Below are 16,955 nucleotides of genomic sequence, written 5' to 3' on the forward strand. Positions count from 1 at the left end.
GGAAGTCGATTTGGAACAACAAGGAGGATTATCCAGCTTTGTCTCTTTCATTGTCTCTGTGTAAGCACAAGGCTGCAAAGAAATCTCACAGCCTCAAAGCAGCATGGCTTGGGCTGAAGCCCAATTGGCCAGCCTCTTACTGCGCCACGGGGTGTTGCATGGTGCTTCGTGGATACTGAATGAAGCCCGGCGCGCCAACATCAGTATTTGCCCTCCCTCGAAATAGTCCTTCCTCTTGAGACGAGCATGAACGGCATGCATTGACAGATCTTATGAGACGATGGCTTCAAAGAACGTAGAAGTCGCGGTGGCAGGCAAGCAATCGCATCTCCAAAACTGGATCAACGACCAATCATCGAATTCACATCCAAGCTCACACTTCGAGCTCGGCTTTGTAACGTCGTTTTACCAAGAATGTTGTCAATCACTTGCACAAATCTGGGATGCTTCCCAAACTCAGAGCACTGTGGTGCCAAAGCGGCAGTTGCAAGAAAGTATCACTCGCTTTGTCCTTTGGGGCTCGGGATGGAGCGAAGGCCGCCTCGACTTCTGCCTCAATGGTTCGGTTGAGCTACGAAACAACGTGATAGAGCTTCTTTCAGGCCTTGCGAAAGCGCTTCTTCAAAGTAATTTCTTTTTCAACTAATTTCGGTGGTTATTAGCTGACGACAGTCCCTAGTATGCGATTCCCATCTCAGACAACCGAAACCCGTTACCCAAGAGCATGTTCGTGCTCTTATTGCCTTGAGAGAACAGGCGAGGCAATTTTCGGTCCCAGTCGACAGTGACAGCGAAGCCTCTGACAGCGAAGCCTCTGACAGCGAAGCCTCCGACAGCGAAGCCTCCGACAGCGAAGCCTCTGACAGCGAAGCCAGCGAAGCCTCTGACAGCGAAGGCGAAGCCTCTGACAGCGAAGTCTGCCTCAGTGATGAGGAAGCTTCCACAGCAGAGATATCTGTTCCAAGATTGTGGCGTCGCGCATTGGAAAACATAGAATTCCATACAAAATGCCTCATGGATCTTTTGCCATCAATGGAGCAGACCTACAAAAACGTATGCGACCCGGGTCTACGTCTGGATGATGGAAGTGGAAAGGTCTCCTTTCGAGTCACCAAAGCTGCACGACCCTATGTTTTGCAAGTTCATGATAAGTTCAGGAATGCTAGTATTTCTCTTGCCGAGCGTTTGGGAGAAGCCAATTGGCAAAGATTTATGCGTGTTCGACAACGTATGGCAGGTGGACTGCGTGCGAACGACTTGGAAGATCTTCATGTCGGTGCACGCTCTACATGCTTTCCAGCATCCAAATTTCACGACTCTGGTCCGGGAAGCTCGCTCCGCCCAGAGTCTTCGCTTGCGCTGACGAATGCCTCGCACTCGTCATTCGTCTCCAACCTCTCAGAGAAAGATGGTTCTCGCGCGCGAGTTCCTGCTACACCTAACGAAGTAGCAGAAGGCATATCATTTGAGTGCTTCATCTGTAGGCGTATTTTGACAAAGATCAAGAATCGCATTGATTGGAAGTAAGTTGAGAAGCAAAAAGGAGAACAAGCATGCTAATAGTATTAGGATACACGTGTTTGCAGACCTCCAACCATATATCTGTACGTTTGACAGCTGTCGAAGCATGCTTGTCACGTTCCCAAATAGGAAAGCATGGTCCGAACATGAACTCACACAGCATCGTACCCACCAGAGCTGGAGATGTCGTTTGTGCGCAACCACGTTTACTAGCGAGACTAGCCTTGCAGAGCACTCGCAGCTAAAACATGAGCTCCCACAGCATTATTGCAAGCTTCTTGCAGCATCCTCGGTGGCGAAATCAATCGACCCTCTTCCAGTAACAGATGAGCGGTGCCCTCTTTGTCTTCAAGAAGGATGGCCAAGCCGGCGAAAATTCGAAACGCATGTTGGACGTCACCTTGAAGAGATAGCGCTTTCAGTATTACCAAGAGACGTGGAAAGTGACTCTGATCAACAAAGTGATGCCGATGCAACATCAGAGGTCAGCACTTGGTCTGCTCGTGATGACAGGATTTTGGAAATGGCACGCACTACGAAGTTGAGCTTGGCAGAAATCTGTGAAGACTACCTACCTCACAAAAGCGCGGTCAGTTGCCAGAGACGGTACGCGCGGCTAAAGCTCAAGCAGAACATATCCATACGTCCTAGAAATAAAGCAGTGGAAGATAGCTCTCCGACTTCAAGTTCCCCACAATGGGAACACAGCCAACGCCAAGCACCATCACCCACACCAAGCCCCCGTTCATGAAGAAGAGACTATCAGAATCTCTAAACTTGATAATACTCGTCGTGGTAAGGCTGAACGACAGCGAGCCCGTACTGCTGAAGAAGACTTCAGGATTGAGCGCAAACGTCGTCGCTCGGTCCAGGATATCAACCGTGAACTGGCCGAAAGGTGAGCCCAAAGAAGAAGAAGAAGTGCTGAGATGGCTACTGCGTACCTACCACAGGAGAACGAGCGACTAGATCGTGAACGACGACTTGCCGAACGCGAAGCAGCTGTGCATGAGCTGGAACGAGTACGTGAGTGGGGACGAGGGCATGAGCAAAAAAGAGTACGTGGGTCGTTCAGCGGTACTTACGACGATCTATCAATAGCAAAAGACGCTCCTGGGTACGGCAGTCAAGCTTCTCAGCCTGATGTATTCACGTCTCTCAATGCAGATCTGAAGGTCAAGCCAACACTACTAAAGGAGCATGAACGCCAGAACCATAGCGCAGATCCAGAGCATCAGGCCACTTTTGGTTCGTCAACTCCCGCTCTTCCTGATGATGCTCAGTCCAGATTTGTACCGACTGGATCAGGGGTGCAATATACTCATTATACTTATACGCAATGGCAAGAGAAAAGGGACATTATCACCCAGCTATATTTAAAGGAAGGTAAGTCTTTACGCCAGGTGAAGAACATCTAAGGACAAAGTACGATTTCAGACCCACGTATGCATCTCCCCACAAAACACAATTGTGAAGCTTGTACTCACCAACATCCTAGAGATCGAATGTACCGAAGAAAATTAGAGGAATGGGATATTGGCAGAAGGCTAGAGATGAGTGCTATACTACTTGTGGCAAGACAGCGACAAGCAGCTGGCCAAGAATCAGCTTTCTGGATCAGAGGCAGGAAAGTTGATATGGAAGAAGTCCGTCGCTACTTCGAAGCAAGGGGGGAAGATCCAGATTCGCTAGATGTCCAGGATAGCCCGATCCCGTCAACCATAACCGTCGAGACACCACCACCAAATCTCACGTTGAAGCATGACTCCGAGCTTGACATGCGCACTTCGAATTCCTTTGGTGGAATTTAGCAGCTATTCCCTCGCAACCACTTACTTAGCAAATCTTCACCAAGTGTCTGGCGTGAACTACCTGGCAATCAATGTCGGCTTGGTGTTCGATCCAACTTGCGTACCAGGCGACACAATGTCTGATCTGCCCTCGCTCTCTTCACTCTCTCAGAATATAGACAATTTTGGGCGGAAAGGCATGTCGTTCGAAAGCAAACTCATTCAAGAGATTACGGCTCGGAGGAGGAGTGAGTCTTCTCCAATCTCACATGCAGGTGAAGAGGAGAGGACACCATGGCACAAAGGACCTTCACCGTTACCACGAATGCAAGTGGTTCAATCATGATGTTGGGTTGTATTTTCCTACAGCATCGTCCTCCATTGCTCTGAACTGTGGAGGATTGTCATACATCGATAGAGCGACGATGCCGTGCATATCACCGACACGGTTCGATTATCAGAACGAGCAATAGTGGAGAAAACAAATTATGGCTCTCTTCAGCGTATTTCGGTAACTGAAGACGTAGAGCACATCTTGCTTGGACTAATCATTTTGTGCTATAGACTTCAAAAGCTTTATTTAATACTGATAACGAAGTGATGGAGGCTTTCTTACCACAGAGGAGGTTGGCTTCAAACGATTATGAAGTGTACTACGAAGTAATAGAAACTAGAAAATCTGAGACAGCAGCTCCCTGTGTCTTGGCGCTACATATCGGGTGTTAGGGCTGGGTGGCAGGGCATGACTTCATCACTTCCAACTTGCTGGAGGAGTATGCCCATACTGGTACGCTAGGATCAGACCACTGCAGATTCAAGCTGCAATTGACATGCTCAAGGCATCCTTGTAGTGATTGTGATGAATCAATGGCAGCTTAGTGGCCATGCTGTGAAACAGAGCATGTGCTTTCACCCAGCTGCAGCCCCCCGATTGCCCAATGACAGACATGCCAATTGTGATCCAATACATCATGATATTCGGCTCCGTCATGACAAGGCACAGCTCTCCACTCTAGTATGAAACGTGGTCGTGTTTTAAAGCGCGTACAACCCTTAAACCTTGCTTCTACATTCAAATCCCTACATGTTTATCCGCACTTTCTGCCTAAGAAAGACTCAGATCCTACACAGCTCGAGACCCCAAACCCGCTACGTCTCCATCGCCACCACCGCCATGGATGCAATCAAAAGCACCCTTGCCGAGAACTTCGGCGGCCCCACCCACAATCTCGTAGACGCCAAACACCAGTTCACGCTCGAGGAGACACCGGACCAGTCCGGCAAAGTGGCGCTCGTGACCGGCGGCAGCCAGGGCATCGGCTACGGCGCCAGCTTCACGCTGCTGCAGAAGAACCTCGCCAAGCTGTTCGTGCTGTCCATGAGCGGAGAAACCATGGACGGAGCCGTCAACGACGTCAAGGAGAAGCTCGGTGAGGAGGCGGCCAAGAAGATCACCTGGCTGCAATGCGACCTCGCGGACTGGAAGGCCGTGGCCGAGACCAGCCAGAAGATCCGCGACCAGACCGACCGGCTCGACATCCTGGTCCTCAACGCCGCGCGCGGCATCATGACCTACCAACTCACCGACGACACGGGCGTGGATCTGCACATGGCGCTCAACCACATGGGCCACGTGGTGCTGACGTCGCACCTGCTCCCGGTGCTGAAATCCACCGCGTCGGACGGGCACAAAGTGCGCATCACCGTGCAGAGCTCCAACGCGCACCAGAACGCCCCCTCAGACACCCGGTTCGCCTCCCTCGACGAACTCAACCGCGACCTCGGCCCCAACGGCCAGTACGGGCGATCGAAGCTGGCCAACCTCCTCTACGCCCGCTACCTGGCCCGGCACCTGACGCCGCAGAACCCCAACATCCTCGTCAACGCCACCCACCCGGGTTTCGTCGAGACGAAACAGTCCACCAAAGACATCCACGAGCCGTATCCGATCGCGGGTGGGGTGATGAGCACGCTCATGAACCCGCTCAAGAAGGATCAGTGGATGGGTGCGGTCAGTACGGTGTATGCTGCGACCAAGGTGGAGGACAGCGGGCTCTATATCTGTCCGCCGGCGATCCCGGAGCAGGGCAGTAAGATGGCGCAGGATGAGGAGCTGGGCGAGCAGCTGATGAAGTTGACCAGGGAGATCGTCATGGAGAAGACGTACAGCGACAGCAAGGAGAAGAGTTGTCCTTTTGAGTTTTATTAAATCCGAGATGGAGCTTTGGTGGATATTAGATGGTTCTTAGCAGGAAGAAACCCTCGGAAAGCTCTGTTCTAAATTACCATCCATGTGTGCTTAGTTTAAGCCTAACCGTGATATGATCTAGTTTGTGTAGAAATATATAATTAAGACGTGTAAAACCCAATGAAATTATGTTATTCTAGTCGTTTCTTCCCAGATTATGATCATATGACGGTCGCATTATGATCTCTGGACGACCTTTACAATCACAAATCATTGGTTAATGTGCTAAGGACCAATAAGGCGTCATTTTCGGAGCCCTTTCTCCAGGTAAGTTGGGTATCGGATTGCCCAGTAACCAGTTGCTGCAATGGTCAGTATTGTAGGCATTTTCGGTCGACTTTTTTCGTTGTCGAATATGCTGTTCTCGGGATGATTGCCACGGCAGAAGCTAGACGGTCTTCCATCTTGACGTTGTCCCTCTCAACAGACGCAAAGCGCTGCAAAAAAAACCCCCCAGTCTCGCCGCCTGGTCCTAGCAGCTTTCGATGCATGAACAAAAAGTGCTTCGCTAGGCTCCACCCAAGATAATCCCTTCTCTAAGATGTAGCCGAAGTACCGAAGCGATAGCTGGATGCTGAGTATTCTTCGTGCAGCCCATCTCATCAACAGAAGATCCATTGAATATAGAGGCAGAGGCCGAAAATGCAATGCAGGAATCGCTAGTCAACAAGATAATCCAGGAAAGTCAGGATCAGAGAGCTTGGGTGAGAAGAGAAGAACACTGGATTCGCTGGCAGTGAACGGAGAGCCTGATCCTCCAACCTGTGCCTCCAACCTGTGCCGCTTGACGTATTCTCAGAGGTGCCATCCAGAAAAAGCGAATTGTCAGATGGCAGAAGTAAATCCCAGACCGGAGTGTTAAAAATCGCAACATGTGCGAGAAGGTTGAGAACAAGACTTGAGATAGAAGGTGTGAAAAGGAGAGCGAGTCAAATCGCGGACCGGATGAAGAAACAAGGGCTGCCAATAGATGTAAGACAAATTATGTTGTTGATTGATAGACTGAGGCTGGTACTGAGTCTGGGATTGTTTGCTTCGTCGAATTAATCTGCTCTTGCTGTACAGTTTTACATGGCAACTCCAACTCACCGCCTCGATGGGACCGCTAGATAGGACATCGCCTTTGATTTTATCTTTCGACAAATCACTGGGGAAAGAACGCCGCGCTCAATGGACAAAATCCTAGTACCACATAGCACTCACTGCGAGACCCCTCTTGTACCAGTAGACCCTACTGCCCTCCGAGGGTAGAGACGATGTTGACTGTCAGGACTGCTCATTCCAGCTTGCTGTTGCGGCGTCTGAAATTGAAACCCTTCGCTCTCCGGATTTGGCGACGTCTCAGAGCTAGGAAAGCCATAACTGGTACTATCGTGGGTGCTCACGGGTGTTCTTTGGCCGGTTGCAATTGGTGGTGAGACTTGCCCATGCGGTTGACGTTGATATTGAAACCCGCTACTCGTTAGCGTGGGAGGTGGGGAGCGAGGTTGAGGTGCAATGATGCCTGTTGAAAGTGGGGATGGCATCCGTTTGGGGGTCATGCTCGCTGCTTGTGAGTGGTAGGCGCTTGTTTGAGGACTACCGGCCAGAGCAGCTGAGTCGAGTTCGTGGGATGCATTGCGCCCAGGGCCAAAGTCAGGAGCTAGGCTCATTGGAGGAGGGTCGCCATAACCCGTCTTGACTTCTTGGGGATGGCTATATGGAGATGAGAATTGTGGTGGTGGCGAGGTAGGTGCCAGCGACGGGTGATGAGTCGACGGAGCAAAGTTTGAAGGAGGCTGTTTTTGACTCTGTTTCCGCTTGCGTGCTCGTCTGAAGAGGAAAAAGCCAAGTCCTATTATTGCAACGGCCCCAAGAGCACCTCCGACGCCGATTCCAGCGGCAGCTCCTACACTAAGCTTACTACCTCCGCTTGAAGAGTATACTTCTGATGGGAGGACTCCTGCTGTAGGTTGGCCGTCTGCGCCGGTTGCAGTAGCAGTTGCACCGCCTGATGTTCATTTGTTAGTAATTGAGGGCTGCTCCTGTAGTACAGGGGTCATACTAGTTAAGGGAGGCAGAGAGCTCGTGCTGGCGGGGCATTCAGAACAGAGGACCATAAGCGGATTTGATTTGAATATGATGCCCTGTCCACCAACACTTTGAAGCTGGTAAAAGTATTGTCCTGGGGTTAAATTGGATCCTGGCAAGCATAAGTGTACGCTCGAAGAAACCTGTGTGCACAGACGTACCAGCTGACCAGAGGAAGAAGCCTTTTGTGTTGCTGTCTACACATCTTGATCAGCATGAGCCTTTCTGCTTTTCTGCGGAATTCGTACAGTCCAGTGGCACCTGTGGAGCAGACGCATTTGGTGCCAACTGTTGCAGCCATAGGTTTACAGGTCCGGCGAACGCGTTCGTGTCCCATCTCACGAAACCCGCTTGTCCGATGGGTATCGAAGTGTTGTAGTAAAGGAAAGGTTCTTGCGCGATGACTTGCGAGCAAATCACAAGCAGCAAGGCAAGAACAGCTTTGTGCAACATCAGTGCAGCCATGACTCAGGACCTAATACCCATGCACTGCTGCAGTCTGCTTAAGAATGAAGATCGACAATAAATTCAGGACAAAAGAAAAAGGCAGAATGCGTTGGATTGCTTCTGAAGGAAGATAGGGCTAGGCAGACCAGGAGCAACGAGTACCGGGACATTATGGGTCAACTATACGACCCCGCCAACAGGGCGTCGTAGTCACCACATGCTACTGTCATTTGTTACTTGAGTTCGAAGTAGTGAGAAATTGCAGGCTCAGCCGCAGGATCAGGCCAGCGGAGGCGTTCAGGCATGGATGTAATTGGCCAGGATCCGGGATTGGTGAGCTGTCTAGGATTTCTCCGTGTGGTCTCGGCCCTAGTAGAAATTTCTTTCGGGAATCTCTGATGTTCGAGCGCAGACATTTCGAGCAAGCCACAGGACCAAGCGACTGGTTGAGGCTGGCATGGTTTCATATTGTGGTGCATGTGGACCAAGCTAACCATCACCTTGGGTACACCATGGTTATCTCAATATCTTGGTATTATTCCAATAGCTTTGCTACGCAACCTGCGATAGCAATAGATGGGAATGTGAAACTTCTGATCGTGACAGTATCCCACACCCGGGGGAACGGGCCAATCTGTGTTGCACAGCCTGAAAGTAACCACTCCAACCCCGAAGCAGGCGACTTTAAAAACTGTTATTTATGAAAGACAAGCCTTCTGTCGCTGCAGCCTTAAAATTGATTAGCAGCTGCTAACGCTGACCCAAAGGAACAGCAAGCGAACTATCATGCTGGCTTCAAGCTATTGGATTGCGGGACCGAAGAACAAGACAGAGCGGAAGTTTCCACCTAAGTAGATCATGCCAGGAATGGAGTTAATCATGCTTTTCTTCATGTAGTACGGAGTACTCTGTACTTACTCTAGTAGCATCCAGACCGAGATACCATAGAACATGCAGACACGTGGCAGAATAGGCTCGAAGATATTTTGACAATACTAGCTCTTTCTGGCTTGTTGAGCATCTCCAGGACCAATCGACGAAGTGGGGCCAGACACTTCGTTCTGGATCGGAGTATGGATTCTGCCCTAAAAGTCAGGGGTTCATAGCTCGAATGATAACTAAGGATAAGCAACCATCGGATTGGGTCAAGCTAATCGAGCGGGTGTGCAGACTGCACGGTTGCCTACAATGTTACTATGGTCCGGTAGCTTTTCATGCCTGTTTAGCAACTCTCTTGGCATAAATCCAGCCTCTATTGAATGACTCGTCTAAGCCCGAGTGTTCACGTCAGACGTTAACTGCCTTGCCTACATCCTTCCGCTTGAGTAGACCACCGAGGCTCACAGAGAATACGCCTTCAATCAAGATGAATCTGCTACCACGATTAGTAAAACCGTCATTCGTCCCTCGTCACAACCTGCACAGCTTTCCCTCACGAATTCCCCTCGGAAATGGCGTGGCCAGCACACAACTCCGGTCAATATCCATTCTTACAACCCAACACAGCTTCCGATCCAAATGCACAATGGCTTCGTTCTACCCCTCGGCCAGACACTCACACCCATCGAGCAATCTTAGCAAACTCTGGCCGCAACAGACAAGGGGAATGAAGACGCGTGCCTCAGTGAAGAGACTGTGTGATGGTTGCAAGGTGGGGAACGACTCGAAATCCTTGTCTTCTCATAGCGGTACACTGATGTCTGCGTTCTGTAGCCGGTCCGAAGGAAGAGCCGAGTGTATATCATATGGTATGTGCTGCAGTGGCTCTCTTTGAGCTTGCCCAAACATCCATCTAACACTGTCCAGTTCAAAAAACCCAAAACATAAACAGAGACAGGGAAAATGAGGCGGAATCTGTGCAGCTTGATGTCTCGTTATGAAGACTCGTGTACAGTACGGCAGCATATCTGGCGTTCAGCATTTATATTATTGGGAATCAAGCAGCACCAGGCATCAGTCTCGTCATCGAGCTCAGAGAATATTCCGACTTGCACATAGAGATCTATGCGCCTCAACGGAGAAATTAAGGTGTCCAATCAGACTTTCATGAATTCACCCACCCCACGCAAAGCCAGCAACAGCGGGCCATTTCTCTTCCGCAAAGAGATTCCACAACGTTGCAATTGATGTATCCCCTACCATAAAAGTTTCCCTTTTCACTGCCCATGCGAACGCGTTGCTCTCTGGTCTGGTCTCACCATCTCATGTGTTGATTTCACGATTTCTCGTTTGCTGCTTGTTCATCTGTCTCTGACTGCACAATCCTTTCTCGGCTTCTCAATCCTTCTGCTCTTCTAGGCAGTAAGACGAAGTGCTCTCTGCGTCAGTTAGAAGCTGCCTATAAGGAGGTAGTCGGGGGCATCAATCACTTGATGCAGACCTCCCGTATTGTGTATACACATAACTTACCAAAACAAGGGTCCACCTGAGCCTTCGCCAAGTAAGGTGCCGTGGTTGTTCCTCTTCTGAAGCAGGATTTGTCCTCTTGTACATCAACACCCTTCACTGCTCTTCCCATCCCGCAAGCGCTCCTGTCTGTACTCCATGTGCCCGCTCTGCTACCCATCAGCCACTTATTGCTCTTCTAAGTAGTCATTGTCGCCATCGCGCTTTACTACATTCGTTGGAAAATCCATCCAACTTTGTCTGCTTTACTCAGGGGAAGAGGTGGGTGTGGCTCTATCGAGTGCCTGTTACATGGTGTCTTGCCTTTCCGCTTGTATCTTTCCTATTTGGTTTTGTACTTATCTAACCAGTACGCCATCTCTTCGACATACGGAACCGGACGTCTCTTACCTCGCATGTTCTAGGACTAGACTGGGTTACTTCGCCTCTACTTCCTTCACGATCCTCTGCATGACTTCATCCAGGTCCTCCTCTTTCAATCCCAATTTTTCGTTCGCCACTTCCCGACCGTGGAACTGATCTCCAAGGCCCTTTTTGAACGTGGCCCCATACAGCACATTGATCATACCCCTTCGCTCCCCCTTGGCAAACATCTCCCGCCCTTCCTGCATCCATCGATCGACGGGCTTATGCGTGACCGTCCAGTCGGCCGATGTTGTACCAGTGGCGTGCTGCGCAGCGGCCAGCATATCATTTTGGGTGACGGAGAAAGAGGTGATGTATACAAACTTGTTTTTGTAGTCCGAAAGACAGGGAGAAGAGGACTCCACGGGCAAACTTAGCAGTCGAGCGATAGCGCGACCGACTTGAGGAACGGTGGTGGCGACGATGGAGGTGCTGCCATCGTCGTAGATTTCCGCTTTGCGTGCTGCGATGTCAATGCCGTAGAATCCGCCTTTCAGGCTCTACATGGGTGGTATGGGTTAGCTAACAGACTGTGCCACAGGGACTACAGGCGGGACCGGTCATACAAAGTCAAACCAAAGATTGTTCGCAATACCAATCCAGCTGCTCACACCCAGTGCTTCAATCTCATTGCGGTATCTCTCTTTCATGCCCAGGAGGCCCACCACTTTTGCGAGCTCGGGGTTAGCCCCGTCCTGTCCATATTCATTGGGCAAGATCCACGGAACGCCAGCTTTGGCGGCCGCCTTGATGAAGTCGGATTGAACTTCTGGAGGCGTCGTCACGGCGAAGGTGAGAATGAGCACGTCCTGATCTTGCAGGGCGGATTCAAGGAACTCGGGGGACTTGTAGTCGCCCTTCTTCACTGTGACGTTGGAAGGGAAGGCGGCGCTGGAGTCTTGACGCGAAATGGCTGTTACATCGAAATTGCCTGATTCGAGTAGGCTCTTCAGTATGGCACCACCAACTAAGCCGCTTGCCTGGGAGGTACGGATTAGCTTTTTCTGTTCGAAGGGGAAGATGCTTCCCAGTCATACTCACTCCGACGACTGCAATATTCTTGACGTGGTCACTTGAAGTCATTTTGGATATCAGGATGAACTCCGTTTTTGTCTCCAGCGGGCCCAATGCTTGATATATATATTCAATGGACGAGTATAGTATAGTGGTAATGCTCCTTTCCGTCTTGGAGAAAGGAAAGGAAAATCGAAAGAAAGTATAGCCGATAGTTCCAAAACTACTGCCAGTAAATCCGAGAGATCAATGGCAGTTATTGATTGTGCCCTAAAGAAATAGAAGTTGATTCTTTGTTAACTCCGGAGGCGTCTGCAAGGGGAAAGAGCTAGCTTGCGCGTAAGGAGTAGAATAGCCGGGCATTTCGCTCCTTCGGTGCGTCCGGAACTTAACGTACTCACATAACATTTCTGGGATGTTGTTTAGTTGATCCTGGTGTCTACCCAGCAGGTCATAAATCAAACATGATGGAAATGCAATGATGGTAACGAGTACAGCGCTACCAGCGAGCGTGATGTCGAACCGACCACTATTTTGTGGTGATTCAAGCAAGCACTTCAAGATCTCCTAACAGATGAAGATCCCCTGAAAGCTTGCTAAATTTTGATTTGAAGAAGACTTGGTCGCCAAGGAAGTGGTTGGGGCCTCGAAGCATCTAGAGATGTTCATACTCGCATATATGCACCATTTCATTGTGTGACTTCGGAGATACATAGAACGTATTGCGTATCTCCACCACAACCTCGCCTAAACATACCATGCAAATATCTACCGCCTTTCATCCCATCTACAGACTTCATATTTTCGCGAGAAATGACATGACAATATCCCTACTGCGTAGGACTGCCGTCGTCTATTGTTGTCAAAGCCATATCGAAATCAGAACCATTGTCTCTGCTTCTTGTTCGGGTTAATTCCATGTAATTCATGGGATTCGCTTCTCACGTGTGCAAGCGACAGCATGTAAGCCTAGTCAGAGTGTATGGATGGACACTCTGAGGGTATAGGTCAACACAATTCAAACGGATCATAGAGACTTTTGTCCCAAGTCCCAAACCAGCCGTCACTTAGCCCTTCATCCTTGAGGCGTCTTTCTTTATCTCTTCGAATTTATAGAATGACATTAGAGAAGGAACTTTCGGTTCATTTTTCATTGACCGGATAAGCTTGCTCTAATCGCCTCCACGCTCTCTCCGGGCCAGGGTCCTGTTCATAGAAAAATGGTGCATAATGACAAGCAAATCTTTCTTCGTCGGCCTACTTGTAGTCGCAAAGGTAGAGTCCATCGTCATGTTCATTCGAACGGCTAAGAGCCTCATGCAGGAATTCAAAAGTGGATTTTGAGTGCACATCATAGATGACGCTGTAACGGTCTTCGTAGGTCTTTGCCGCCGCATCTCCTGAGTACGCACTAACCCGAGTGACATAAGGTGCTGTACATATCCGGAGCCTACTTCATCGGCGATATTCACCTCAAACGCGCCCATGCCACGTCTTCCTCCGCAATACCGGTGAAAGCTGCAAGAGGGTTTGGTATCGAGCTTGGACAGAATAAAAGGTGGCAGAACACTATACCTAGTGAGATAACCCGGAAGAGATAATCGTGGATACTCCCCAGCAGTTCGATCTCCCAAGGGGAGAATTTGAAGAAGAGACATATTTGCTCATTGATCTTGAATACTGTTCGTTCTGGATCCCTGAAAAGGTTACAGTATAATTCAAATCTGTACAACCCACACGGTATGCGATGTATTTCATCAAGCGAAGGAGGATATTTGGAATTGCATCGAGCTCGCCCAGTCAAAGTAGCTTTGTTAGTGCCTCCGAGGCGAAGGCCGCCGCAAAGCTTTGGACATGACGATGGAGGCGATCCAGGGGGAGAGCTTCAGATAGAGTCCATGAGGGTGGTTGGGATTTTCGAGAGTCGAGGTGATAATGGACGAAGTCCTGAATGCGCTCACGAGTCCATGGCTGTAGGTAAGAGGATTCTAAAGCTGCGACAGCTTCTGGTAGCACCTCCAGATCCACTTGATTTCTCAGGACACTTGTCGTAAGCAACACTTCGACGCTGATGAAAGCTCGGTGGAACAAGGAGCAGGTCAAGGCAGTCGATCTCAAGGACATAAGATCCGGCAGAAATCCGAGCAATTGCTGCCTTAATTCCACAGGCATGCGCTCCAGGGCAGACTTGCAAGCCATGACGTTTACCATTCTATTGCAGATGTAAACGACTTTTGGCAGAATCAGAGGGCTATCAAGATTGTAGACCCACTATTGATTATCTTCAGTGATATCGATGACTAGATGTCACGAGCAGGGAGGCAAAGGGCTTGCAGGCTGCAGCAATGATATTGATTGGCTCAATATCAACTTGATTTCGAGACATAACAAGTGCGAATCTCCAAGGCCCAAAACTGCCATTACATGAGTCTTCTGCCCCAGTCATGGCTGCGCTGTGGAGCAGTATGACTCAAAGCATCAATCTTGTGTGTTGATAGAATTCCAAAATACAAAGTTCGGAGAAAATAGCTCCTTAGGCGCCAAGGCCCACAGCGCGAAACTCGTCAACCGCTGCATGAATATTACTTATGAGCAATCTGGTAAGCCATCTGCTAAGCCTTACCAGAGTGCATACGTAGTAAGCACTCCAAGGACAGAGTCGAAACATGGCGGAAGAAATTGACAAGATTGGGGCCAGGTATGTCTTACTTACCGGGCTGGAAGTATACAAGCAAAGACGTTAATAGCTGCTACCGCGGCGGACAAGTGCAAATGCATAACGATCGCTAGAGCTGCAGGTAAGTTGTATCCACCTAATCATCATCTAAGACAATTATAATCACCTGATCCCAAAGCTGTCTAGCTGAGGGGCAAGAAGTCGTCAAAGCAACGGCACAACAATGCTACTTTACTACCCTTGTACATAAAGCTTGTCTTGAGGGTTGAAGACCGTACATGCGTTCAGAGGTATTGCATCAGTATCTGTCATATCACAGTACTCAATCATATTGTATGTCGATTTGCTCGAATGCCAAGGTATGGCAGACATCCCAGCTCGACAGCACTCTGAAAAGCAGGTCCAACCCGCCTGGCCGAGAATCAAAGGGGTCACGGTTGCACAAGCAACACTATGGTGATGTGACTGGCAGTCTACATGTTAATTGATTGACGGAGTTCATGAATCCAGATTTCAACCACAATAATACGTCTACCGTTGATACTTCCTGACCTGCTTAATCTGGCCTGGTTGAAAGTAGGGTGGAACTGGTGCTCTATAAAGCCAGCATCTCAATACTGAATCGTGTCTTTTAGACTGGTTATCTAACAGAAAGGTCAGGACTTCGTGAAATCAGGAGAGCGGAATACGAGCACAATCGTGGACGGTGTCGTTTCAGCATAGGGAAAGTAAGCGAAATTTGGGGGCCAGTGAAACGGTGATCTATACCCTAAACCGACATTCTGGAGATCATGGACCAGTGATCAACGCATTACAGAATGAGTTCATCAGCTAAGTGAAGTAGCCGCTGGGCTGTAACTTCTAATTTAGAAACTTCATGAATTCTACCCGCCTCAGTGGTCATTTGCTACAACTTTTAATGCCTGTAAGATTCCTAGACTGTCATGCATTGGGCCCCTATCCTACCTACCCTGACAAGCTCAGAATCCCTCCGCTCAATGCTCCAGTTACCCTCCAATCAGCACAAGAACTTACCGAAGACCACTATAGTTTGGCTAAGGTGCTTCAGATGGGGCTGTCCCTGTACTGAAAAGGACAATAGCGAGATTACCCTCGAGGATGCCCAAAAATACCTGGACGATCTTCAATGTCGTTGAAGCATATAAATATGGACCGTGCCCATCCGGTTGAAGGGATTGAAATTCGACTGTCCTCGTTGTGTGATTCCTCCTGCAAGTTATTGCTAGCTCATCAAGCTTGGCGGTTTTGTCAAGACGATCACAGTGCTAGCAGCGCAGATCTCCCTTCCTGACCAGGTCAGCCACGATGAAGGCTATCATTCTATCGGTACTTGGGCTCGCTGTCCTGACGTCCGCTATCCCTTCAGACTATGAGGATGACCTTGTATTCCGTCGTGCTGTCAACGATCAATGTAAAGCCCCAGAAGGGACTGGGTCTTGCCAGAAGACATCCAATTGCGCTGGGATCTCTTACCCTACCGGCCTCTGCCCCAAGGACCCAGATGATGTTCAGGTATGTAGCCTCATCTGTCTATGGGAACTGTGTGCTGACCCCCAGCTGCAGTGCTGTGTGAGAATAAACTGCAACGTGCCTAACGTCGGACCTGGGTTCTGTCGGAGCGTCAAGAACAATGGTTGCTCTGGTGGAAATTTCCATTCAGGTGTTTGTCCTGGCAATTCAGACATCAAATGCTGCGTTAAAGCCATTGCTGGGCCGCCAACACCGCCAACACCAGCTCCCACTGTGACAAATCCATGCACCGCTGCAGCATACGACAAGTTAATGTTCTCCGATAGCATTTCCACTTTCATGTCTGCTAAGAACTCGGAAAGCCCATCTTGTTTCAACTGGGGAGATGATGGTTGCAGTTGCTCACCAGATGAACTTTTTGGCTATGACTTCCTTGATCCCTGCAAGCGCCACGACTTTGGATACCGGAATGGGAAGGATATGGGACGCTTCGATGCAGCCTTGAAGGAGAAGGTCGACAACAACTTCAAGGACGATCTCTATGATGTATGCAACAAGTTCAGTGGCTTGCAGAACTTCAGAGGTGTCGAGTGCCGACGCATCGCGGATATATATGTTGCCTTTGTAAAGAAGTTTGGGAAGAAGAAGAGGGATGAGACAAGTGCATTACTCCAGAAGCGAGAGTGTGATCTCAAGTCTGCACTTGGATTGTGAAGCTTCTTGTTACCGGACTTCAGGTTTACTAATTAGTGTACTTTGTAACGAACCTTTTTCTTGGATACATTATGAATGTGACTATGGCGTATCAAAGAATTTCACGCCCGCTGAGCTTCACGATATGAGAGTGGACCGAAAGGTAACCGGCCCGATTGGGAAGACAGAGAAT

The 16,955-nt window shown here is 49.4% G+C and overlaps 6 protein-coding genes across 6 annotated transcripts; 4 read left to right on the top strand and 2 right to left on the bottom strand.

Annotated features, from left to right (window-relative positions):
* Positions 1 to 280: 280 nt before the first annotated feature.
* Positions 281 to 2,423, top strand: EPUS_01328 (uncharacterized protein; the record flags this gene model as incomplete). Its single annotated transcript, XM_007788621.1, has 4 exons — positions 281 to 626; positions 680 to 1,523; positions 1,570 to 2,127; positions 2,153 to 2,423. The coding sequence occupies 4 exons, from the start codon at positions 281 to 283 to the stop codon at positions 2,421 to 2,423; spliced, it is 2,019 nt and encodes a 672-aa protein (XP_007786811.1).
* Positions 2,424 to 2,450: 27 nt separating this feature from the next.
* Positions 2,451 to 3,332, top strand: EPUS_01329 (uncharacterized protein; the record flags this gene model as incomplete). Its single annotated transcript, XM_007788622.1, has 2 exons — positions 2,451 to 2,907; positions 3,022 to 3,332. 2 exons carry the CDS (start codon positions 2,451 to 2,453, stop codon positions 3,330 to 3,332), a joined length of 768 nt encoding a protein of 255 aa, XP_007786812.1.
* A 1,153-nt stretch (positions 3,333 to 4,485) lies between these two features.
* Positions 4,486 to 5,520, top strand: EPUS_01330 (oxidoreductase bli-4; the record flags this gene model as incomplete). The annotated part of the gene is made up of 1 exon (XM_007788623.1): positions 4,486 to 5,520. The coding sequence occupies one exon, from the start codon at positions 4,486 to 4,488 to the stop codon at positions 5,518 to 5,520; it is 1,035 nt and encodes a 344-aa protein (XP_007786813.1).
* A 1,238-nt stretch (positions 5,521 to 6,758) lies between these two features.
* On the bottom strand, positions 6,759 to 8,082 carry EPUS_01331 (uncharacterized protein; the record flags this gene model as incomplete). The annotated part of the gene is made up of 4 exons (XM_007788624.1): positions 6,759 to 7,549; positions 7,604 to 7,741; positions 7,791 to 7,826; positions 7,878 to 8,082. 4 exons carry the CDS (start codon positions 8,080 to 8,082, stop codon positions 6,759 to 6,761), a joined length of 1,170 nt encoding a protein of 389 aa, XP_007786814.1.
* A 2,816-nt stretch (positions 8,083 to 10,898) lies between these two features.
* Positions 10,899 to 11,970, bottom strand: EPUS_01332 (uncharacterized protein; the record flags this gene model as incomplete). The annotated part of the gene is made up of 3 exons (XM_007788625.1): positions 10,899 to 11,387; positions 11,454 to 11,867; positions 11,929 to 11,970. 3 exons carry the CDS (start codon positions 11,968 to 11,970, stop codon positions 10,899 to 10,901), a joined length of 945 nt encoding a protein of 314 aa, XP_007786815.1.
* Positions 11,971 to 15,904: 3,934 nt separating this feature from the next.
* Positions 15,905 to 16,783, top strand: EPUS_01333 (uncharacterized protein; the record flags this gene model as incomplete). Its single annotated transcript, XM_007788626.1, has 2 exons — positions 15,905 to 16,111; positions 16,163 to 16,783. 2 exons carry the CDS (start codon positions 15,905 to 15,907, stop codon positions 16,781 to 16,783), a joined length of 828 nt encoding a protein of 275 aa, XP_007786816.1.
* Between the last annotated feature and the right edge of the window lie 172 nt (positions 16,784 to 16,955).

This window comes from Endocarpon pusillum (genome assembly GCF_000464535.1).
Source record: "Endocarpon pusillum Z07020 unplaced genomic scaffold C720987, whole genome shotgun sequence".
Lineage (NCBI taxonomy): Eukaryota > Fungi > Ascomycota > Eurotiomycetes > Verrucariales > Verrucariaceae > Endocarpon > Endocarpon pusillum.